The 26075-nt window shown below is 35.1% G+C and overlaps 2 protein-coding genes across 3 annotated transcripts; both read left to right on the top strand.

Moving 5' to 3' along the window:
• Positions 1–2286: 2286 nt before the first annotated feature.
• On the top strand, positions 2287–12394 carry LOC111517497 (endocuticle structural glycoprotein ABD-4). 2 transcript variants are annotated; one of them, XM_023173672.2, is made up of 3 exons: positions 2287–2441; positions 9419–9555; positions 11831–12394. In XM_023173672.2, exons 1-3 carry the CDS (start codon positions 2319–2321, stop codon positions 12111–12113), a joined length of 543 nt encoding a protein of 180 aa, XP_023029440.2. In that variant the 5' UTR covers positions 2287–2318; the 3' UTR covers positions 12114–12394. The 2 variants fall into 2 exon arrangements, with proteins under 2 accessions (XP_023029440.2, XP_074029967.1); XM_074173866.1 differs by lacking the exon at positions 2287–2441 and having other exon boundaries at positions 9398–9555.
• A 1034-nt stretch (positions 12395–13428) lies between these two features.
• LOC111517506 (endocuticle structural glycoprotein SgAbd-4) lies at positions 13429–22870 on the top strand. The gene is made up of 3 exons (XM_074174247.1): positions 13429–13610; positions 17655–17803; positions 22397–22870. The coding sequence occupies exons 1-3, from the start codon at positions 13587–13589 to the stop codon at positions 22725–22727; spliced, it is 504 nt and encodes a 167-aa protein (XP_074030348.1). The 5' UTR covers positions 13429–13586; the 3' UTR covers positions 22728–22870.
• The last annotated feature ends 3205 nt before the right edge of the window (positions 22871–26075 follow it).

The following is a 26075-nucleotide window of genomic DNA, read 5'->3' as shown; positions in this document are numbered from 1 at the left end:
ATAATTTTTTAGGAATAAAAAAGATTTTTGGCTTTCTTTTTCTCCATCATTAAAGAAAAATTTGGGAAATTTCCAAATAAAGAAAAAAAATAACCACAATGTGCATGTACAGAAGTTCCTTTCAGATACAAACTGGAACAAACTTTCGAAATCACACGAAAGAAATATTTTAGAAACAACTACTTTTGTTGGAAAATTAAATTACCCAAAAAAAACTTTCTCCCATTCAGTTTTCACTACAAACATTTGTTATGGGGTTTAAACAGATACCATTCATGGAAACGCTACCCAATCTATCTTTCTATCTATATTTGTAAATGCGAAAGTAACTCACTTAACACTCATTCATTCATGTCTGTTTCTCCGTACTGGTGAGCCCTAGGAAGCTAAAATTTGGTACATAGGTGCTTCTTAAGTACTAGATGCACACTAAGAAAGGATTTCCCAAAGTTTCTGCTGGGGCGCCACACGCAGGGAAAAAAGACGCGTTTACATATGAAAATTACCTTTTCATCACTGTTTCCCGGTTCGTTTTATGTTGTAGATATGCAATAAGAAACAATTTTCAAATATTCCATCTGGAGCGCCAGCCGCGGGAAAAAGGCGTTCATGAAATAAAATTATTTTTCATCGCTGTTACTGTTTCTCAGTACCAGTATATTTTAGGAAGCTGGAATTCTGTATGTAGGTTCGTTTTATGTTGTAGATGTGCAATAGAAAAGGATTCTCAAATATTCCAACTGGGGTGAGAGCCGCGGGAGAAAAGCTCGTTCATAAAATAAAGTTATTTTTCATCTCTGCTTCTTCGTACCGGTATATTTTCGGAGGCTGAAATTTGGTATGTAGGTTCGTTTCATGTTGTAGATGTGCAATAGAAAAGGATTCTAACTGAGGTGTCAGCCGCGGGAGAAAGGCTCGTTCATAAAATAAAGTGTTATTTATCATCACTGTTTCTCCGTACCAGTATATTTTCGGAGGCTGAAATTTTGTATGTAGGTTCGTTTTATGTTGTAGATGTGCAATAGAATAGGATTCTCAAATAATCCAACTGGGGTGAGAGCCGCGGGAGAAAGGCTCGTTCATAAAATAAAGTTATTTTTCATCACTGTTTCTCCGTACCGGTATATTTTCGGAAGCTGAAATTTTGTATGTAGGTTCATTTTATGTTGTAGATGTGCAATAGAAAAGGATTATCAAATATTCCAACTGGGGCGCCAGCCATGGGAGAAAGGCGCATTCATAAAATAAAGTTATTTTTTATCACTGTTTCTCCGTACCGGTATATTTTCGGAGGCTGGCATTTTGTATGTAGGTTCGTTTATGTTGCAGATGTGTAATAAGAAAAGAGTTTTAAATATTCCAACTGGGGTGCCAGCCGCGGGGGAAAATGGTGCGTCCATAAAACAAAATTTACTTTTAATCACTATTTCTCCATGCCAGGGGCTAACTATAAAATTGCCACTGACCACATCAAAATTAAGTTCATCAGATATCAGTTTTTGATAGAGGTGTATGTGACAGAATCACTCAGTTAAGTTTTGAGACAAACGAACAGTAAGAAATCAGATTCTCTCCGGAATTGAATCGAAAGTGAGGAGCGTATACGCTCGGTCAGAAACAGAATTTAAAATATGATGTTAGAGGTCTAGAAATTGTCAGAAATTCTCATAAAGTAGCACATCAAAGTCGAAGTAATTCTCAATTGTATACAGCAGCCATGATTTTCTCGACTGGACAACAGATTACATATACAATATGTCTAGACTCGATTTTTCTCCACATCAAAAAGCAATCTTTGTCACATTCTAAGAACAAACACATTAATTGATAACAGTGTTATGACGAAAATTATGAAGTTCTGGCAAGGAATGCTCTCGTGAAGAAACCGGCAAATTCTCAGAAGTAAGTTAAATGAATTGTGTGATATGCAAATAATATTGTTCGTTCTCAAATATTAAAAAATGTAGTTATATATTTTCATTGACCTCATCAGATATTTTTCAATATAAATTCAGCTGCTCACTGTGGAACAAAAACAAATAATTTACTCAATAATAAAAATTACAAAATAATTCGTCGAAAACAAAGAGAAATCAAGCGAACCTGCACTTCATTGAATTCTTTGAAAATTATTCGTGGTAATGACATAATTCGTGTCAATCATTATGTGAAGATGCACAAATCTTGTTTACTTAAATAATTAGTACTAATTCATAAATCAATAATAAATAATGAATGAAAGTCTTGCCTTCACTACTTCTCTGGTATTACGTTCTATTTGTTGATATTTTTAACGATATTTGACAACAATTCCTTTTATGAAAAACACAATATTTGAGCTCTTCAACTTTAGTGGGGAATATTTTGTAATTGATCGTATAAATACTTTGGATCGAGAACTGCATTTTAGTAGTTACCAACAAGTGTTCATAATGAATCTGGTGAGTTTTTGGTGATTTAAGTCAACTAAATTTGAAAATGAAGAAGGTGTCAATGCTCGGAAAGCATTTTCAACTTGATGTGAAATACAAGTGAGCATCATGAGCACTGAAAGTTTCGTATCTAACTTCTAACGCTCAGTGGTCATTCGCAATATTGTATTTGCAATATATTATATAATGAATGGTGAATCTTTTTGACCAAACACTGTTCATTAATACATGATCTGTATAAAACACAACCAATGAAGGAATTCATCAAATATTCTGAACGAAAACAAAAAATTAATTAATGAAATTTTATTCAGAATTAACATGGTTGTTTATATAATAATCAACAAGTCTGATATAATTCAAAACTTGACGATGATTAAATTGAAAGATTTATATTTTTAAGAGTGACTAGCTTTTAGGAAAGACAGTTTTTGACTTTCTACTACTCCATCTTGATACAAAAAAATGTCGGAATCTTCCAAAGAAAGAAAGGAAGCAATCACATAGATACAACCTGAATAGAGAAAAATGTTTTTGTATAATTCAGTGTTCACATAAAATAATTTGTTTCGAAAGAATTTTTCTATCATGTAATTCAATGTTTATATGAAAGTAGCTGTTTCAGGGGGGCTTTTTCTTTCAGTTTGTATCTGGAAGTTACTTCTTTGCATGATCTATGTATAGAGTTATTTCTTTTAAAATTGATTGCTTCCTTCCTTTCTTTGGAAGATTCCCAAATTTTTTATATCAACATGGAATACTAGAAAGCCAAAAACTTTCATTCCCTAAAAATTGACGCTGATATTTTAGTCAAATTCAAACCTACGGAGTTCATGCAAATAAATGTCTCTAAAATTTAATATCCATATGTCAATATTCAAACGAGTGTTGACATTCTGGTCTTATCATTCAAACGATTAATTTGGAACACCGTTATAATGAGAATAGAATTCCCCACTGCAGAGTATTATTGTACAGTCCGTTTTTTTATTCTGTTAGTGCTGGTAGTTCATGTACATGGAATCATCAGAGATGTATCAAATTGCAATAAATACTTCATCGGTTGCTAAAATATGATTTCACTGGAGTTCTATCCCAAAACCAAACCGTTATTTTCAACACCTCGACACGTGTTTCAATCACCAAGTGATCATCTTCAAAAAAAGATTAAATTTTAATCTTTCTCTTCAAAATGATCACTTGGTGCTTATCTTGAAGAGAATTGAAAATCAATTCAATATTGATTTTCAATTGGGCTGAAGAGTGAGCAAGATTTATATTTCCAAACACTTGCAATCCTACCAGTCGTAGAGATTATTTTATAGTAAGAATATATTCATTGAAAATTTCTCAGAGATTTGAGTAGAGCTCTGAAACTGAAAAACCGTCAGAATCGACATAAAATGCACCTTCAGGTTATTTCACAACGCTGGCATACCGCACGCTCTAATATTTGCACCGACTATGATTCTATGTACTTTACAAATAAAGCAATTTGCCATCCAATTCAAAGCCTTGTCATCATTGACCACTTCAGTGAAACGAAGATGATGAAGTGAATATTACTGGAGTTTTATCCCAATACCGAACCGTTATTTTTAACATCACGATAAGTGTTTCAATCACCAAATGATCATCTTCAAGAAAAAGATTAAACTAAAGATGAACACTTGGTGATTGAAATTGTTGAGATGTTAAAAATAACGGTTTGGTGTTGGGTTAAAACTCCAGTAATATTTATTACTACACCAAAGGTTCCAACAATGCATTACATGATTAAGTGAACCTTATCAATGAAGATTTTACAAGATTTGCAAAATTATGTTACATAGAATGAATATTGAGATATTACCAGATTACTTTTTATCCTGAGTTATTATTATTCACATGCTGAAAGTCACGACCAACAGTTTCTTTCAGATTATGAGAAAGAAACAAGGACGTAAAAAGGTACCCTCCCTTTTTTACTAGACCAGATATCAAGGTCGAGCGATATTTACATAACGAGATATCATTTTCAGTACTTTTCGTTGGAAATATAGCAGTGTGTGTGATAGATTTTCCAATTTATTATTCAATACTTATTTACTTTCGAAAATCGGACCAGCCGTTCCTGAGAAATTGGTAGTTTTAGTTTTTTTATGAATCTGCAAGTAAACTACAACTAAGTATTAAAATTTCGATAAAAAAGTTATTCAAAACTCACTTCAGAGTATCCCACTATCCACTTACTAGAAATAATGAAGTCTGTTTACAAATTCATTTCATACATTTTGGAATGTTTGAGAAATTATTTTGTAAGTTTATATGATAATATCGGACTGTTTTACAAGTAACATAAATTCATATTTTTCATATACAGGGTAATTCAAAAGTACTTTGACAAACTTCAGGAGGTGATTCCTCACAGTATTCTAATATGAATTGTCCAAATAAATAAATGTCCGGAAACGCTTCGTTTCCAAGATACAGGATGTTGAAGTTTTATTTTTATTTTCGTTTTTTTCAAATATCTTTTGAAATACTGAATTTAATTAAACGAAACTTGGTAATAGGAGGTTTTTGAGGTGTCGAATTCGAACCTGATGTTCTTATTGCTCTTACTCGTAGGGGGCGCCACCTACACGTCTTTTTCTTTTTTAAAGATTCATAACTTTCTTGGGCGTACTTCTAGCACATTTTTCAGTAAAAAAATCGATACCGCTATCATATCTACGTAAATAAGCTACCCTTGTTACTAGTCGCTGTAAGCAACCGTTTTCTAAATATTTGGACTTGAAAACTTCAAGTCGATTATTTGATAATCGATGCATGTTGAAGTTATTACAAATATTTTGCATTTTTCACAAGAATGCTTTGGAAATAAATTTGACGTTGTTGAAGTTATTACAAATATTTTGCATTTTTCACAAGAATGCTTTGGAAATAAATTTTACGTTTGTGAGTAGTTTTGGTAATTACATATTTTGTGACAGTTAGACGTTTTGTTGAAGTTTCCGTAAGTAGAAGTAGAAAACACTTATTTTGAAAAAATGGATTATTTAAACAATAATGCTCATTTAGCCGATATACATTTCGTTTCTGGCCTTGCGAATGGCAATGCGCGCGAAGCAAGACGTATTTACCAGGAGCGATTTGCTAATCGAGTACTGCCTTCAGCTCCAACATTTGCTAGTCTCCACCGTCGTTTGGCAGAAACAGGTAGCTTTAAGAGAGCAGCTAATATTATTGGAAGACCACGAGCAGTCCGAACCCCAGAATTGGAAGAAGCTATTTGAACGCTCTCGAGGAGAATCCAGAAACAAGCACAAGAGTAATTGCTGAAGCTGTCAATTCTACTCAGTCCGCAGTTTGGAGAATTATCCACGATCAACAGTTTTATCCATACCATATTCAAAGGGTACAAGCTCTTTTGCCACGAGGCTTTCCCCAACGCATTACTATGTGTCAATGGTTTTTGAAAAAATTGGCTGGAAATCCTCAATATTTAAGATAAGTACTCTTCACGGACGAGGTAAATTCTCTCGAAATGCTATCACAAACTTTCATAACAACCATGTTTGGGCTCTCGAAAATCCGCACGCAGTTAGTGAAAGGCATTATCAGTATCAATTTTCTGTAAATGTATGGGCGGCAATAATTGATAATTACTTGATAGGTCCTTTCTTTCTTCCGCTCCGACTGAATGGCGCAACTTACAGACACTTTTTACAAAATGAATTGCCGGGACTACTTCAGAATGTACCATTAGAAATTCGTAACCGCATGTGTTTTATGCATGATGGGGCTCCGGCCCATTTTAGCGTTGTAGCCAGGGAATTCCTTAACACAGTCTATCCAAATCGATGGATCGGTAGGGGTGTAGAAGAACCTAACCAGGCGTGGGCACCAAGGTCCTCAGATCTAAACCCGATAGATTTTTATTTTTGGGGACATTTAAAGTCACTAGTTTATAAGACTCCAGTAGTGGACGAGGAAGATCTAAGAAACCGAATAGTAGACGCCTGTGAAACAGTAAGAAACACACCAATAATTTTTGAGCGGGTACGAGATTCAATGACTAGACGACTGACTGCCTGTATCTTCGCTGGAGGTGGACACTTCCAACAATTTATTTAAATACAATTTAATTTCGTTTATTTTAGTTTATTCTACATATTCAAAATTTCCTGAAATAAAATGTTGACATTTCTTGCAAATTTTATTAAAACAAATACTGATTATGCACCCTTGATACACAAATAACTATTTCGCTTAAGGATGTCATAAAGGAACGTATCCAACAGTAATGACCTCTTCAACCGAGTAAAACGTCAAATGCATTTCCAAAGCATTCTTGTGGAAAAAGCAAAATATTCGTAATAACTTCAACATGCATCGATTATCAAATCAAATATTTAGTCCAAATATTTAGAAAACGGTTGCTTACAGCGACTAGTAACAAGGGTAGCTTATTTACATAGATATGATAGAGGAATCGATTTTTTTACTGAAAAATGTGCTAGAAGTACGCCCAAAAAAGTTATGAATCTTTGAAAAAGAAAAAGACGTGTAGGTGGCGCCCCCTACGAGTAAGAGCAATAAGAACATCAGGTTCGAATTCGACACCTCAAAAACCTCCTATTACCAAGTTTCGTTCAATTAAGTTCAGTATTTCAAAAGTTATTTAAAAAAACGAGAATAAAAATAAAACTTCAACATCCCGTATCTTGGAAACGAAGCGTTTCCGGACATTTATTTATTTGGACAATTCATATTAGAATATTGTGAGGAATCACCTCCTGAAGTTTGTCAATGTACTTTTGAATCACCCTGTATAAGATGAATAGGATAGTATCCGAGAATTATTTAACAATATTTCTCGTGAAAGCTAAAAGTTGACGTTCAAATCTAAAATGTATTATTGTTTGTCCTTCATTGTAGCTTTTAGTATAAGGCAATTAGATGAAACCAGAGTCCATAAACCAACCATTCATGATTCATTACCAAACAGCGCTGTTTGATTCAGTATAGGTATCGTCGGTGGTGCTATGCTAAACCAAGATACCACTGCTGGACTTAACTGTCCCTGAAGTGCAAGCCTGGCTAAGTAGAGGTGATGATGCAATTTAGGGGATCGACAGAAGACAATCCACGAATAATCAAAAAAATATGAGACTTCTCAGGGAGGTCATTGACAAAGCCAAGGTTTGACAGACAACGCTTTTTCGACCCACTATAGGTATCATCAGTGCTGATAGACTGAACTAATACTGCCCAACATCTTGACTAGCCTGAGTAGGTAGTGGCGATTAGATCTTCCATTGCGAAGACACTATCTGAAGGATTATCAGAAGGATATCATGAATATCAAAGATAAACCCAAGGCCGTCAAACCAAGCTACGACAACGACCGCCGAATGAGATTCGTCCTCTGCCCTTCACTGCAGCTATGGCTATAAAGCAGTTAGATGAAACTAGAGCCCAGTCTAACACTACTAACAGTGAATTGTAAATGATTCGTGTTTGTAATCCATTTTCATCTAGTTGTTTTGCAGTAAAAGACAGAGGACGAATATCATCCGGAGGTCTATGTCGAATTTGGCTTTGCAACTGACCACCTAGAGGAGCCTCGTTTAATATGTGTGATTGATGACTTGTTTACTTTATGGTAATTCATGATCACTTGAATGAAATGAATAAAAAACGCTTTTATCCAAATACCACCGGTAGATTTTATTTATACGACCGATTTCGGGTTTGACCCCATTATCAAGTATAAAACTGAAATCTGAAGTTTGAAATATCGGTTATATTAGACTTTTCACGTATGTTGCAAGGACAGGTATTTGGGAGACAGGTAATTGGGCGAACCAAGATGCCAACTTTTAAAATTCCACTCTGAAAATTATAGGGGTTGATAAACTCAAATTCAAAAGAGGAGACCTACATAAATCGAGTTGCTCATTTAGGGGTATATGTTTATTTCTGATATTCGGGGATTGAGTCTTCTGTCAATCCCATTGATTGAGTCTTCGTAGGAAATACCGGTGCCTCTAATTGTTCACATGGCGTTGATTGAATGAGTGGGAGGAACCAATCACGATATCCAACGTGTGTGCATCCTCTATGCAGTTTTTTTGGTAGAATACGTTGTTGACAAGGAAACAGAAAGTCAGGATCATATTATGAAAGAAAAATCAAAAGAACATCCAAATAATCATCTCAAACGCACTCTGCCCCGCCCTTCCGTCTAGGTAGAGTTTACTTTTGATTTTGTCTGGTCAGGAGTCTTGGCAATTACATTTGAGCTCAACTCTCACCTTCTTCGACTCAAGTACTATTAGTAATTGAAAAACAAAAATCTTACTGAATACGGTGGGGCAAGCAAAATATATGCATTTGTTAAGAAGAAAATGTGAAGTTTTCGTGTTGACTGTGGTGTTCTGACCCTACCTAATTATTGTTGTTATTCCTTCTAAAAAATCAAATATTGCAATACCTATTATCACCTCATCATGAAACAAACTAAAAGCTGCATTTGATGTATCTCTTTTATTATATAGTTATTATATTCCTTTCTAGACAGAATGAAGTCGTCAATGCATAATTTATTTGATTCAACTGCGTGCGTTTGTTGGTTATTTTCTATATAGGTTAATTGAATGGTAGTATCTACGAGTATACAGCAGAATGACACTGCTCAATAACTTCGCAGTATAACTTGTTGCAGTATAACTTCGTTATACTGCAACACAAATTCGTCATACATATCAGAGTTTAACGCGAATTCGGAATTGTATATTATCTTTCATAATATTTTTTCTTCAATATTGAATAACTCAATTCACTAGTTGGTCAAATTCATTATTGGAAATGAGAAATTAAATCAAAATCAATTATTTATTTTCTGAAACTGAATAGAAACAGTGTTTGTTCTAACTCATATTACCCTTGATATTTTATGAAATGAAGATTCTTCACTCATGGTCTTAATATTTTTGCAGGTACTTGGCTTACTGGCAATCATCACCATCTCATTCGCTGAAGAGCAGCCTCTTCAGCAACAAAATCCTAATGAGCCGATCGCTATAGTGAAATATGAAAACGTGGGAGTTAATGAGGATGGATCATATCAATGGAGGTACATTGTCATAAGATTCAAAAAGCGAAAGTGAAATTGAAGTAAATTTTCCAGCCACTGATTATTTAATAACTTCCAAAACTTTGCCTATGATATAACATCCAAGAAAGTTTGGCCTTTTTCGAAGATCTATAACTGGCACAAAATAAATATAAAATTTCATATAATTCTAGATTTTTAAAATAAACATTTTATTTGACCCGGTGAGATAATTCATATACATTTATGTATATGAATTCAAGTCTCCACTTTCAAAGGTCAATTTTCATGAAAGCAGAAAGTTTATAAGACGATATTCATTTTTCCCAAATGAATTCTTCTTTAAATTTTTGATAGTTCAATTTCATTACCTATCTTGGAAAAATATGGAAGAATTTTCAAAAATGAATTCATTATCTTTTCCAAAAGTATTCGTTAATATTTATATATATTTTCTTCTCTTTTTTCATATACTAATGAAGAAGTAGAAAATTTAAAAAACATGTTCACTCGATATATCTGAACAAAATGAATGCTAAAAAACGGCTTTAATTATGGTGAATCAAAATGCCAATATTGCTCACGAAGTGAAAAATACTAGACGAGTATATTTTGAACCCCAGAGTTTTATTGTATCATGTATTCCATGCAGTGAAAAGTTATTTTAATATTTGCAAACGTAGGTAACATGAAGAAGGGGCTAATTTGAATTTTTTATTTTTGGTATCAAAGATATTTTTCTCATTAGTTAGTGGGCTATGCTTAAAGACAGGCAGTAACAAATCTGAAGAAATGAACTTCAAATGTTCAAGCCAGTGTTGGATATACCTACACAGTAGATTGAACGGACTGACGCCTATCAGAAAACAACTACTCCCCTGGCTAATATCATGAACGGCGTGGGATTATATCCGACAGGCGTCAGTGCAGGAACCTTCACAGAAAACTTCCTGCATATGCAATTGGCAATACAACTGAAAGATTCGACCTCCAATTTTGGAACGGGCATACTTGCAGACCGGTTTCGGGCTCATTTACCACTCGTCAGTGCAAGATACAGGCCATCATCGACCTAAAGTCAATGATATTCCATAGTTGAAAATCGAAATTCTTTCAGAGTATTTCATTCCTCGTCCTAAGATGGAGCGAACAACAAAATGTCACTCCATTTAGTGTACGAGGTACTAACCAACTGCATATCCGGAATTTGCCAGATTCCTCTGAATAAGGCAGAAAAACTTTTCAATTAGTCAGTGGAATATGCTTGAAGACAGGCTTGAAGACGAGCTATTGAGCCCGAAACCGGTCTGCAAATGTGCCCGTTCCAAAATTGGAGGTCGACTCTTTCAGTTGTATTACCAATTGCATATGCAGGAAATTTTATGTGAAGATTCCTGCACTGACGCCTGTCGGATATAATCCAACGGCGTATTAGCCAGGGGTGTAATTGTTTTCTGATACGCGTCCGTCCTTTCCACCTACTGTGTAGGTATATCCGAGACTGGCTTGAACATTTAAAGTTCATTCCTTTAAATTTGTTGACTGCCTGTCTTCAAGCATAGCCCACTGACTAGTAAGAAAATTTTTCTATTCAAAGGAATCGGGCAAATTTCGGAAATGCAGTTGGTTAGTACCTCGTCCACTAGATGGAGTGACATTTTGTTGTTCGCTCCAAATTAGGACAAGAAATGAAATACTCTGAAAGAATTTCGATTTTCAATTATGGATTATCATTGACTTTAGGTTGATGATGACCACTATCTTGCACTGACGAGTGCCTAATGTGCCCGAAACCGGTCTGCCAGTGTGCCCGTTCCAAAATTGGAAGTCGACTCTTTCAATTGTATTGCCAATTGCATATGCAGGAAATTTTCTGTGAAGATTCCTGCACTGACGCCTGTCGGATGTAATCCAACGCCGTTCGTTGTATTAGCCAGGGGAGTAGTTGTTTTCTGATAGGCGTCAGTTCATTCAACCTACTGTTCAGGTATATCCGGGACTGGCTTGAATATTCAAAGTTCATTTCTTTAGATTTGTTCCAAAAATAGTTATCACTGAAAGTTTGCATTACATACAGATTTGTCATCAGCGAACAGATGTGTTAGCTGGGTTAAGAAAAATTAAATAATCTGTATGGAATATAAAATAAATCACCTAGTGTGTAGCTGTTCATGCAGTAAAACCAAATTCTTCAAAGATCGTAAAATATCCCTTCAATACCTTCAATAGCCTTCTTAGTATCATCATTTGATACTGAGGAAAAATGGATGAAAAAATTCCAACTATTTCATTTCAGCTATGAAACAGCAAACGGAATATCAGCTCAAGAAGAAGGTCATTTGAAAAAATCAAATTCAGAAGAGGAAGGTACCCAAGAGGTATCTGGATCTTTTCAATATACAGCAAATGATGGAACTCCTATCAAACTGACATATACAGCCAATGAAAATGGATTCCAACCTGAAGGAGAACACTTACCAACAGCACCTCCAGTTCCACCAGCAATCCAGAGATCACTAGATTTTATAGCAGCTAATCCCCCGGTTGGTGGTGCAGAAGCAAATGAAACTGGAAAGTAGATCAACAACGGTACTGAGTTTGGGAGAATAGAAATGTGATTAGTAGATTAGGTTTTGATTTCAAAATAATGTTTTATTTGATTCTGTACAATTATGCACTTTCATATGAGTTGAATTTAGATTGTTATTTTTTCATGTTTTCAGACCGTAGTAATTCTGAAAAAAGGTTCCCTCTAATACTTCATGATTACTTCAAGCAGTGCTGTCAAACGTATCAATATGAATTATATGATATTATACATTTTTCTGTGAAGTAATAATAAAAACGTATTGTTATACAAGGTGTTTCTTTATAACATGGTAATATTTGAGGAACAGAATAAGTATAACTCTAATTTATAATTTGTTTTCAAGCGAAGTGTCATGATGCCACTGAGCTACCTCACATTAAATCTGAATGCCGTTGGTTCAAATCGTCTCATCTGTGTCAATTTTTATTCGAAACATGAGTTACTGTATATACTTCAGTTGACACTTTACTGTCTGCCCAAGATAGGAACGACCAGCATGGGAAAATCGGAAAGATTAAAAATTATTGCCCATTTTAGAGCTCATTATATGGACCGGGAAAAAAAATCACACAGAAGTTATTACTTTTGTCAATAACTTCACTCATTTGAAAAAGTATTCAAATAAGTTCCTAAATGAAAAACTCCTTTTATTTTACCGAATTTGCATTTCTTACGGTTTCCAGTTTTCCCATACTAGTCGTCCTTGGACACAGAGTATATCACATATATTCAACGATTTACCAACTCGAAGATACCTCCATAAGATTCACTGTTCCTCCATGCCCATCGGTGAATTTATATTTAGTATCAGCAGTGAGCCCGTGCGGAGGCGGGTGGCTCGCTAGTATTACAATAAACGTAGGTAGCGTACATTTTCCAGGCTATATTGTTGTTACAACTGAGTTCCCTACCTGCTACTGGATGCAATAATTCAAACCTAGTTAAGGCTAAGTGATCCTCTTATTACTGAAAATAACATTCCAAATTTCACCAAAATTTAAAAAGGGCTATTTACGATGATAACACAAGAATTTTTTTTTAAAGTTCAACACCCTATAACTTGGGTGTAATGAATGTATAATGAATAATGTAATGAATTTTCGGACTAATATTTATAATAACTTTTTTCATAACATTAGCTCCTGAACATGCCCGCAATCAAGCAGTTATCAAACTTTCATAACAGCATATATCTTTACACCCTGTTCAGGTAGAATTCAAAAGAATAGCGTTTCTTCTACTTTGTTCAACATATTTGTTTGTTTATCTATAGTTTTCATTTTATTCAACGAGTTTCTCGCACAGTCACAGAAGTCAATTATCTGTGTTAATTATAATGAAACCACTGGTTCCAATGCAGCAGATGGTTTCGTGAATTTTCAATGTGAAATCTTTCCAGGAGCCCATATATAAAGACGGTGATGGTCTTTCAGATACACTTTAGATTTCAACTTGTTTGAATATGAGGTTTCTTCTAGTGATTCAGGTGAATATCCTCAATATTATCAATGATATTTAGTTTTCTTACAATTACTGATTATTTACATTTGAAAATAGGTGGTAGTGATTTTTTACAGTGTAGTGCATTTAGTTTTTCAGTTGAAATAATTCGAAAGGTTCTCAAAGATAATTCAAGTTGTAGCAACTTATGACTTTCCATAAATAGTCAAGTTCAACAGATAATGCAAAATGAAAGTTTATATGTTTTTTCACCACTTTTATTCGTAACTAATGTTGTTACTGCAGTTTCGTCCTAAAAGGACATTTTCAAACAATTACAATAAACTGGAAATAAACCATAATGTTAGCCCTTATTTAAATTGATAAGGTATATTTTCAGGAGGTAATAATAGAGGTCCTTTACTTAATTGAGTACCTGAAGTTTTTTTACCTGTGACAATGTGGATACGCTAATTTGAAAACTGGTGGGTAAACTAGATCGATTTGATCATTCAACAGGTGGCATCCGCAATGCTTATGCTTATGACTCTCTAAGGATTCCATATAATTGAGTTTCCAACATTTGCTTGCATAGTGCTAAATTTCCGTATCGTTTAGATTCGGGAACAAGAGAAAAGGTAATTCTTCAAAAAACTTTTACCAAATTAGTTACATAAGAATGTAATTAATTTGGATGTGATTTACTTTGACATTTTGTGCTTGATGGAAACCTGGCTTACCTACGAGTTTTCGATGGCTCCTGACAACTTATCAGATTTCAGTTATGTAACATCCAATGTTACAAAAAAAAATCTTTAAGCAGGCTAGTGGTGGTATGTGCATTTTTTATTAAAAACTTTTTGTAGTAACTGTACTATATAAATCGTCATACCTGCTTATTAGCTTGTTCAGTATGAGTGAACATAAATTTATTATTTGCAATGTGTATTTCAAACCATCATTAGAGATACTTTTGATTGCTTCCAAATTCTTTTAGCTGATCTTTTAGAAAAATATACTGATAGGCTAATAGTCATTGCGGGTGACTTTAACAGCAGAATTGCTTCTTACGGTACTGTCCCTCATGAAATTATTGAAGGTTTAAATATATTCGAAGATCGTCTAAGTTCAGACATAACAATAAATACTAGAGGTAGGCAGATTATTGACTTCATGGATAATAATTCATTTTGTGTATTGAATGGTAGAACATCGTTAGATACACCGGGTCAATTTACATATATCAGCAAACTGGGAAAGAGTGTGGATGATTTGGCATGGGTAAACAATTTGTTCATTTCGGACGTGAATAATTTTTATGTTGATGAAGAAGACTTTTTGTCTGCCATTTTCCCACAAAAATAAATTTGAACTTTAGTAGTCTGCTTGAACATAAAGACTCTGATCCTTTAAACAGTGTTAATCCGTGTATGAAGTTGAACCGGAAAAATGAGTTTTATTCAAATTATAAATTAGGAATGAATCGGTCAAACCGAGCCCATTTTATTGCTGATCCCGATGAGTGAGTCCTTTTTTAATATAATTGCAGCCATACGCGAGGTTTCCGCTGGTTTATGCCTTGTTTAAAACATTATAAAAACAGGAGATTGAAAAAGAATAAGCCATGGTTTGATATTGACTGTACCACTGCAAAAAAATAATACAAATAGCGTCAAAACAATGTCAGAAACATAATTTTCCAGAAAATCTGAAAACAAACTAAATATAGGCTTGAAATGTGGGCATAAGAAAATAATAAAAATAAAGAAACAGAATACGAGACAGGATTTATTACGAAGTTCACAAACGTGAGAAATCAAATCGAATTCTGGTTGGCTATCAAGCAGTTTCGAAATGGTTCAGTTTCTGAATCTTTGCCAGTCGAAGTATGGGAAAACTTTTACGAAAATATCTATCCTCTTAGAATGGTAACCCCACTTTATCTTCAAGACGCTTGCCACCCTTATTTAGACACACCTTTCTATGCCGATGAAATTTATATAGTACTTAATAAATGTAAAAATAATAAATCCCCAGGATCACAGTTTTATCGGAATGTACCAAATAATTGGGTTGATACTTTACTTAACAACCTTATTTAACAAGATTTTTGATTCACCTGCCATGCCTAGAAGCTGGTATAATATTATAACAACTATGTTGCACAAAGGTGGTCCAGTAAAAAATCCGGAAAATTATAGAGGCTTAGCCTTAGTAAAATGTTGTCTCAGAATATTCATAACCCTTATACTTAACAGACTCACGATGTGGGTTGATGATTGCAAAGCATTGCCAGAGTGTTAGTCTGGTTTTCGCCCTGATCGAGGATGTGTAAACAATGTATATACACTGAGCTCAGTGATAAACTTTCATATTAGACATAGAAAACGAAAGCTATTCGCTATTTTTGTTAACTTCTGAAGACCTTTTGATTCTTACTCCGGGATAAATTAGTCAAAATGGGGATATCAGCTAAACTCCTGCGGATAATACAAATGTTGCATTCTAATGCAACTATTCAAACAAAATGTTCTGATGGCCTCTCTAAATTTTTTGGATTAACAACTGATGTTCGTCGAGGTGAGCCTCGCACTATTTATAGCGGATGTAGAAACATTCTTCTATGATAACCAGGCACTCACCACGGCTTTGGTGGCATACGATTCTTAACGTACACTTTCACTTTTTAATATCCCCAAAGAAAGAAGTCCAAGGGTGTCAAATCACATGATAATGGCGGCCAATTAACATCGCCACGACATGAGATAACACAAACATTGAATTTCTCGCGCAAAAGAGCCATTGTTTCGTTGGCTGTGTGGCAAGTGGCATCATCCTGTTGGAACCACATACCATCCAGGTCCATATCTCCAATTTCTGGATAGAAGAAGTCTGTTATCATCTAGCGATAGAGAACACCATTTACGGTTGAATTTATCAAACACTGAATCAAAGGAATAACAAATTAAATTGGGCAAAAACTTGACTTTAAGGTGTGACTCACATTTAACATGATGGTTAGACCACCCTATACTTTGGTTTATATACAGGTGAAATTCATGACGATACATGGGGATCTAGAAAACGGTGAGAGTTACAGAAATAAGGTTGAGTGGATGTGAATTTGCGTATTATAAAGTCCATGATAATGATAATGGAAAATTTTAGATAGCCATCTTATTTCTAGGGTTAGGGTGCTTTCATAAAAAAACATGTTACCAATACAGTCAAGTCTATACCGGTCGGTACCGATCGGTATGGGTAAAATAGTTCCTTGTTATATTATGCCCTCACTTGAATAAACAAAATAAGTTCTGTAGTAACAGAAGCTTAACTGCTCATTTCATTGAGTACCCTCATACAAGAAAAGCAAAAAAACCGATTTGGTTTTCTAATACTTACATCTTATTTGATAGGATAGGTTTTCAAAACCTGCACTTTTTCATTGAAACTTTCACTCGGCTGGAGAAATATGTTGGATCTATCGTTATTAATTAAATCAGATCAATTGACCGATTTGCTATGGATTCATTTTCAACTTCATTGAATAGTGTTCATCTTATATATTTTTGTAGTTTTTTGAATAACTTACAATCCAAGTAGGTTTTTTATTTTAGACTATACACATTTTGTTTTTGTATTCTTGTTAAGAATGTACCAATAAAAAAAATGCAAACATTCAATATTGTACAGTAACCGAAAGGAAAACAAACACTTATTCCGCATTCGAGTTAATGAAATATTTGCCAAATATTTCATGAAAGCTGTTTCAAAAAAAAAACAGATAACGATCGCCATCGAAACTGTAATCATAGTTAGCAGGATCAAATAATTATTTCCGATACATGATTTCTCACTTCGAATGAAAATAAAACTCTGTAACTCTTTTCGTTTTCTAGATCTCCATGCAGCACCCACTCGAATATGTGAACATTTCTCTACATCATTCAATTACTTCTTTCCCTTTGTCCCATTTGATTTTTCAATGAGAACTGGTGATGCCATCACATAATTTTTTTTCAAGTTCAGACTACTGAAGTATTGAATAGAATCACAAATTCACTATTAAATTGTTACAATTTTCTTTCAGATTATATCCCTGATGTGCTCGAAGGAACAAGTATGTGCACAAGAGTCTCATTACCGTGCTGAATCGGAAGATAATAATATTAACAAGAATCCCATTATTCCAATCATAAAAAGCAACTTTGAACAGTATTACGATGGATACAAATATAGGTAAGTACACAAAGTGACCTATTTTGACCCCCAACCTATAAACATCAAATTTCGAAAATGAAGTTGAAACTGAACAACTAGAGAATTTATGATGCACTGTTTGGAACCTTTGGTGTAGTAATGAATATTACTGGAGTTTTTTCCCAACACCAAATCCTTATTTTTAACACCTCGACACGTGTTTCGATCACCAAGTGATCATCTTCAAGAGTGTTTAAAATAACGATTTGGTGTTGGGAAAAAAACTCCAGTAATATTAACTAGAGAATTGTTGAGAATAGGATAACATTTACAGTTTCTTCATCTACTTCTTTATCTTTGTATAAAATATGTAGGTAACTTCCGAAAACGGGTTTCCGACACGAAACATCAAAAGATATAGTATATACGAAGTCAATTCTAATGGCATAACAACTAAATAGTTACCAAACGTGGGCAGTTTCTTTCGAAGGCATGTATGACATATGAGGTCTAATCATTATTTTTATGTAGGAGGTTTTATACGGTATCAACTAGTAAATTCATCATACCTGGTACATAATTTTATTAAGTTGTTCGGTTCGACTGCGTATAGACTATACACCTTATGGATGGTAGATTTCCATGTTAGTGAAATTGTATAACAATGTTCTATCATATATTGCATTGTGTAGCGTTCTCGTGCATGATATCTGTTTCAATTCTATAACGAATGTTTCAAGTACAAACTGAATAGAAAGCAGTTAATTCCTTGTAATTCAATATTCATATGAGAGTAGTTGTTTTGAAAAAAGGTTTTCTTCGTTGTAATCCAATATTTATGTGAAAGTATTTGTTTGGAAACAACTTATTTTTTCCGTTTGTGTCTGAAAGGAACTTTTCTGTATGATCTACACATATTTCCAATCAGTTTCTTTTGAACTTGATTATTATCCTCCTTTGTTCGGAAGTTTCTCATATTTTTTGTATAAATATACAGTTACAGTATTTTGGAGAAATCAAGTTTGTGAAAAAATATACCATAAAAAAAAATGGAGAAAAGTTTACAAATTGTCTTCCTTTCTGGACACTGATGTAATATAAACACAGTAAGAATACGCCTGAGAAAACTAGTTCATAGTCAAACAAGTATTGTAGTTTTGTTAACTCTTCAGTGAAAATCTTATTATTTTCATTGGAAATTCGGCAACCGCCTTCATGGGTTGTAGTCTGTCGTTCCAGAATTATTTAATGGCACAAACTTTCAGAAAGTCATCGTTTCCATTAGATGCAGATGCACACGATGAGTAGGCTCAACAATAGTCATCGAGTGATGCGATAGAATCATGAATGAACCCAACAAAAAACAGTCGAATCATTTTTTGCAGTCTGTATAACTTTTTTACGGCATCGTCTGAACTATCAAGGTCTTTGATTTCCTTAATAATCGCAAATATCTTTTGAAAACTCCGATACTTATTATATTCCACAGGAACGATTTCAATCAATAATAAACCATTATATATATTATTTCTTTTCCGATGTTGATATTCAAGAATGAGGAAAACTGTTCCAGATATCACTGTCCTTTATGTTAAATTTTCCGACCAGAAAGCATTACAACTTTAAATTGAAAATGGTATATTTTCAAGAAAGATTAATTTTTTGCTTTCTACTCCATTTTCATACAAAAAAATGTGTGGGAATCTTCCAAAGAAAGAACAAAAGCAATTTAAAAATGAACTCTTCACAAAGATTTGTACGTCATGCAAAGAAGTAACTTTCAGACACTAACTGCTAGAAAAAGCCCTCCCGAAACATATATAATATTTCCATATAAACATTCAATTACATGTAAGAAAAAATACTTTCGAACGACTACTTATATATGAGCATTGAATTATACAAATAACACTTTTTCCTATTCAGTTTGTACTCTGAACATTCGTTATGGAATTGAATCAGAGATCATTCACAGGATTGCTACACAATATAGTATATAGGTATTGCCCCTTCAGCACTAATCCGGATAACATTACAAGATGAAGCACCCCATTCATTCATAAGATCACGACCTTATGTCACGAATACGTTGAATCTACTCATGTCATCGATGACAGTACGTAATGACATTCATTCGCTCATTTGATTCAATCCCAACCATGGAAAGCTGGTTTAAATTGTTCAATAGGCTATTTTCCTACGGTACGCAACTTCACAAAATGATTCGTTAGGTCTTTAAAAAAAGTTATTCTAAACATATGTCCGGAGCTGCTTCGTTTGTGGGATACAAGGCGTTGAAGTTTAAAAAAACGCTATTCATAAAATATCATAAATATCCTTACACCGATTTGGTTGAAATTTGCTACAGGTATTTGGAGTAATAAGTCGCTCATTTAGCCCTAACTAGATTGAAATTATTAGGTCCAATGGAGTCTCAGTGGGAACCACAGCTAAAAATATTGGAAAAAAGTACGCCACTGACTTGTTGTTGTAGTTTTTTAATTTTTCAGATTAATCAACTAAAAATACACCTTTTTTTATGGTTTGTATTTTCTTCATATCTAGCTTCGTTTTCGAGAAAAAATGTTAAGCCACTTTGCATATCTTAAACACCTGCTTTGGAGACCAGCTGACAGTGATAATGTTGTCATATCAGTGAAAATGGGAGTTGTCAATTAGCAGTGATTCCATCGTGAATAATTTTGCTAACGCTGAAATGGCTAACACGCACTTTATTCATTTATTAGCAAATGAAAATGCGGAACAAGAACGGAGAATTTACCAGGACATATATCTCAACAAAGTGATTGCATGTACGTTTGGAACGTTCAATAAAAATGCAGATGGTGGAAGGCCAGAAACTGTAACAACGCCTGAACTAGAAGAAGCTATACTTAATGCGATAGAAGAATATTCTTCAAATAGTATCAGAAAGATTGCACTGCAGCTGGAAGTCAGCCCAAAAACCGTATGGACAGTTCTAAAGAGAAATTTCCTATACCCATATCACACACAGCAGGTCCAATCTCTACTGCATCGAGATTTTTACCCAAGATTATTGTTTTGCAGGTGGTTGATTCATACGATGGCACACAACTCCAGACATATGTTCATAGAATTTTTTTTGAAGAGACCTCACGAATCACTCTCTGAAGTTATACCGTAGTTAGGAAACACCCTGTATCACAGACCAATTCACGAAGGCTGTGAAGAACTACGATCCAATGTTTCAAAAATTATTGTTGCAGCAAATTACCACCGTTTCTCTTGTGCTGCACAATACACCAACACAACCTTTTGTCATTTCATAAGTCATCTGCTAAATACGATTAGCGATTTCTTTATTTTTTTCATGTTGGTACACTCATCTCGAACATATGTTCACAGTTTCAGCTGTTCACTTGAAATGGCAAACGGTGGCGGTGGCATACGGTGATTGTACTCTGAGTCGAAGTTACACGCTGCTCGCGAAACGCAATACGAAGAAATCGTCTGGTATTGTGAAAAAACAATTTATTACTTTTGCATGGCGATAATGCACCTGCTCACTCGTCATTGCTTGTTCGTAATTTTTTGGACAAAAACAACACCATAATCATGCCTCATCCACTGTAGTCACCAGACTTGGCCCCTGTGAGTTTATATCTGAAGGGAACTACTTTTAGGGGGCTAAATAGAAATTGATGAATAAATAAATATTTTTTGAGAAAACTGAAAATTCACCTTATTCTTTGGATAGACCCCGTAATTTATAATTCGTCAAAGATGCAAGTGTTTTATATGTCAAGTTTGTTGTTTAATTAGTAGGTAAAATGAATTACACATCCTTAGAAAGCTATTTAGTTGTTTGAAAACTTTCATCAAACATGACAATGCATACAGCAATTACAGTTCTCTCTGGTGCATTGATTTTTCTGATTCGTAACAGTGTACACAGATTGAAAGTTGCACTTTTACTTTCGTCGTTGTTTTCATTTTCATTAAGTGAATATATTGTAATAACTGAATTTCTCAACATTCCACGCTAAGTTTATCTACAAAACTGTTGATGAAAACAGATGAAAATTATTTTTACTTATAATATTGCGTACCTGCACAACTTGATATGAATATTTTCTATCAAGTTAGTAATTATTTAATAACTATTATTCTCAGTCAGATGGTGAAATATTATGAACAAGTAACACCAGTGAAACAAACAGTTTTGAGGAAGAATTCAAAGATAGGATACTCAATGAAGCGTGTCATTTATCCAAACACTTTACATAATATAGTAAAAAAAACTTGTATCAATAAGATCCAATGGGTTCAAAGATGATACTCTAATTTTTTAATTTGGCATGGTCTGATACTGGTAGAAAAAATTCCGTTCATCATATTGATAAGTTAAATATATCTGGCATGGTATTCAACAAAGAAAAACCTTTTTCCACTATTTTCATTAATAAACGATATCAAACTCTAAAGGGAGTAGGGAAAAATTCACAATTGAAATTTCCTGGAAAAAAAAGGTTATACAGAAACTTTTCCAGGTTTCAAGAAATTTTTTTTTATAATCATTACATCTTTTCTGATCTCATTTCATATTATTTGTCGTGATTAAATGGAAGTTGAATTGAATTACGTTTTCAGTTATGAAACTGGCAACGGTATCCAGGCATATGAAACAGGTATATTCAAACACAAAGGAGATGAAAAACATGAAACTCTCGTACAACAAGGCTCTGTCACATACCACGATGAACATGGAAAACCCATAACGCTTACATACATTGCTGACGAACATGGGTTCCAACCACAAGGAGATCATTTGCCTACATCTCCAACAATTCCTGAATCAATACAAAAGGCACTGGTCGAGCAAAATCATAATAGTCGTGCCGAAGTGAATGGAGAACAACGAAATAATCAGGAACAAGAACCAGGTTCCTATCGACATGAACCAAAATATTATAATTATTGAAGATGAAACTAATGAAATACGTTGAGAGATGTAGCCGTTACTACGTGGTAGATCATCACAAAAATTGAGAAATAAAACTTTCTATATTTTTATACCACTTGTATTTGTAACTATCGTTAGTTACAAATACAAGTAGTATAAAAACATAAAAAGTTTTAATTATCATTTTTCATAATAAAACACGATCAGTAATGAAATGTTTCATCTAGTGAAATATTGTTTACTTGGAAATGGTTTTGCACTTTGTGCGATATTGAATTTGAAATAATTTAGATAATTTCAAAAATGTAAGCACATGAGGTTAATCTGAAATGACATAAACAATTACTCTATTTTTTAATAGATCAGCTAGAGAAAATGTACATTTCGAAAATATAGAGTTCAATATACTATGTAGAAAAAATAATGTATGTATAAGTTAACTAATTATTAAACCAATGATTCATTGTTTCGATTATTTTCGTAGTTTATAATGCAATTATCTGTTAAACCTGTTAAATTATCAAATCGATTTAATTTACTCTTCGGTTTTTAAATTGGCGCATCCGCATTGTGAACTGTAAATTCAGGTACTCAATCAAGTCAAGTACCTCTATTTCTATTAGTACCTACAGGGATGGTATATATTGGCGAATGTAATGAATCATTTTTAGTTTATTGTATAAGTTTAAGAATGTCTATATAGGACGAAACTGTAGTAACGTTAGTTACAAATAAAAGTGGTAAAAAACATAGAAACTTTCATTTCTCTTTTTATTATGATCTCCTACCACGTACTAACGGCTAACATCCATCAATTTATTAAAAAATAAAGTATTTATTGGCAAGTTTCTTCAATCTTTCTTTCAATCCACATTGACTATTTCTCATTTATCACAGCATGGTTGCTACTGAATATTACTGGAGTTTAATCCCAACACCAAATCGTTATTTTTGAATCCTCGACATGTGTATCAATCCAAGTAATAATCTTCAAGAGGGAGATTAAACTAAATTACATACATACAATATTGTCCTTATTTTTACCCTAGATACCTCTGCTAGGTACCTGCGTCCTAACAAAGGCATCTAGAGTATAGATAAGGACAATATTGTATGTAATTTAGTTCAATCTTTTAGGTACCTGCGTCCTAGCAGATGTATCTAGGGTATAAATAAGGATAATATTGTTGCGCATTAGTCACAGATCACGACATTCGACATCGAGAGCTCGTAGAGGCAACATCGACTAGAAGTGAAAGTTTACCTGTGAAGGACCACCTAAGCGAGGCAAACTGTGAAGTGTTTAAGAGACACACAAACAACAGTTCTTGTCAGAACTGAGAAAGAGAATTCAGTTCTTCTTAGAACTAAATATAATATTAGAATTTTAATCCACTTATTTTCAGGGAGTTTACTCCACACAGACCGTAAAAAATGGAAGCTGAAAACAAAGCTCTGAAAGAAGACAACGCAAAACTACGAGATACACTGGACAAGCTGGTCAGCCAAATGGCTGACATGAACAAGAAGTTCGACCAATTATTGGCCGAAAACGCAGCCCTCAGGAGAAGGCAAGAAGATAGGACAAAACCTGCCGATAAATCGCAGGAGAAGAATAAGGAGGAAACCAAAAGCAAAGCCCCAGCAAAACCGAAAAAAATGACAAGAAAAACCAACAAGAGGAAAAAGAAAAAGACAAGAGAATAGACACCGCCGCCATCAAGGAAACGGAAAAAGAAAAAGAAGCCTCCCAGAAAAGGCAAAGAAAGCCTGAAAACACCACCGATACGGAAACAGAAGACGGCTTCGAAAAGGCCGAAACGAGAAAGGCAAGGAAAGCAAGGAAGAGAACCTCGCGGCTTGTCGTATTACAAAAGAAACCGGAGGAAATGGAAATGGAGACAGAGGAAACAGCGAACCCGGAAGAGACGTCCATTACTGGGAACATACCAGCAATCGTACCAACCGGAGAAAGTGAAACAACTGAGGTCCCAGTCTGGCCAACCCACAGACCAAGTGAGGACACAACTAGACAGACAAACAAAAATTCGAATACGGATTCGAATTCGCCAACAGGCGAGGATCCAACAAAACCACCACCGATCGTTATCCACGATTCGAAAAAATGGAGTATGATCTCCCAAAACCTGGCGGACAAAAAAATCGGCTATAACAAAGCCAGATTAACGAGAGACGGTATATATCTATACACTAATAGCGAAACCGAGTGGCGAAAAGCCACCAAATTTCTGGAAGCAGGAAACCTGGACTTCCACACATATTCGATTAAAAAAGAAATCCCGCTGCACGCGGTCATCCGAGGCATTCCAGAGAATGTAGAGCCAGCGGACGTCGCCAACGACTTGGCGAAACAAGGATTCACAATAATAGAGTGTCACAGGATGACCTCCAGGAAATATAGAAAGGTACTGCCACTATTCCTAGTAAAAGTACCGAAGAACGAAGAAAGGATATTTACGCTCAGAACCTGCGTAAACCTAATTGTACGAGCAGAGCCCCAGAGAATGAACAAGGGACTGGTATCCCAATGCCATAGATGCCAGTACTTTGGTCACTCGCAGAGATGCTGCCACTCGACGGCACGCTGCGTTAAGTGTGGTGAAAACCACGATACCAGGGAGTGCAAGAAAACGATGGAAACGCCGGCCAAATGCGCAAACTGTAAGGAGGCGCACCCGGCAAGCTACAGGGGCTGTAAGATGTTCCCGAAACAGAGAACGTCGGCCTGGAACAAACCCAAAGAAGCGGGAAGACCAACGCCGAAGCCGCAGCCGGCTAAAAAAGCCCCAGCAGACAGCGGAAATGACCTAGTGAAAATACTAGGCAGTCTAACGACCGAGCAGCAGAAGATCGCGCAAGCGGTCCTAGCTGCACTAACGCAAGCACCCGGACGACAGTAATGCCAGCACGAGTGCCTGGAAGACTAGTCGTAGGATCGTGGAACATCAACGGTTTCACAGAAAGAAGAAACGAGCTACTGGAGCTACTGTCGCGCCTAGAAATAGACGTCATGGCGCTCCAGGAGACACGGATAAGAAGCGAAAAGAGCTACCGCATCCCAGGATACAACATGTACAGGACAGACAGGCCAGGGGGGCGCAACGCCGCGGGAGGCGTTGCGCTACTAGTCAAAACAGACCTAGCGCAAAACGAAGAAAGAAGACCGGAAACCCAAATCGGCGAAGCAGTAGCGGTCAGAGTCAACGTGAGACGCTACGAGCAGCTGAAAATATCGTCGGTATACCTACCTCCGCAAGGTAGAAGAATAGAAAGAACCGACATGGCAGAATTATTCCCAGATCACCATCCCACAGTGGCCATCGGCGACTTCAACGCAAAGTCGCC

The sequence above is a fragment of the Leptinotarsa decemlineata genome, unplaced genomic scaffold (assembly GCF_025532065.1).
Source record: "Leptinotarsa decemlineata unplaced genomic scaffold, Ldec_3_MD MMD2_tig00000505_RagTag_RagTag, whole genome shotgun sequence".
NCBI lineage: Eukaryota > Metazoa > Arthropoda > Insecta > Coleoptera > Chrysomelidae > Leptinotarsa > Leptinotarsa decemlineata.
Note: the sequence above shows the minus strand (reverse complement) of the source record. Positions and strands in the feature narration are given on the sequence as shown.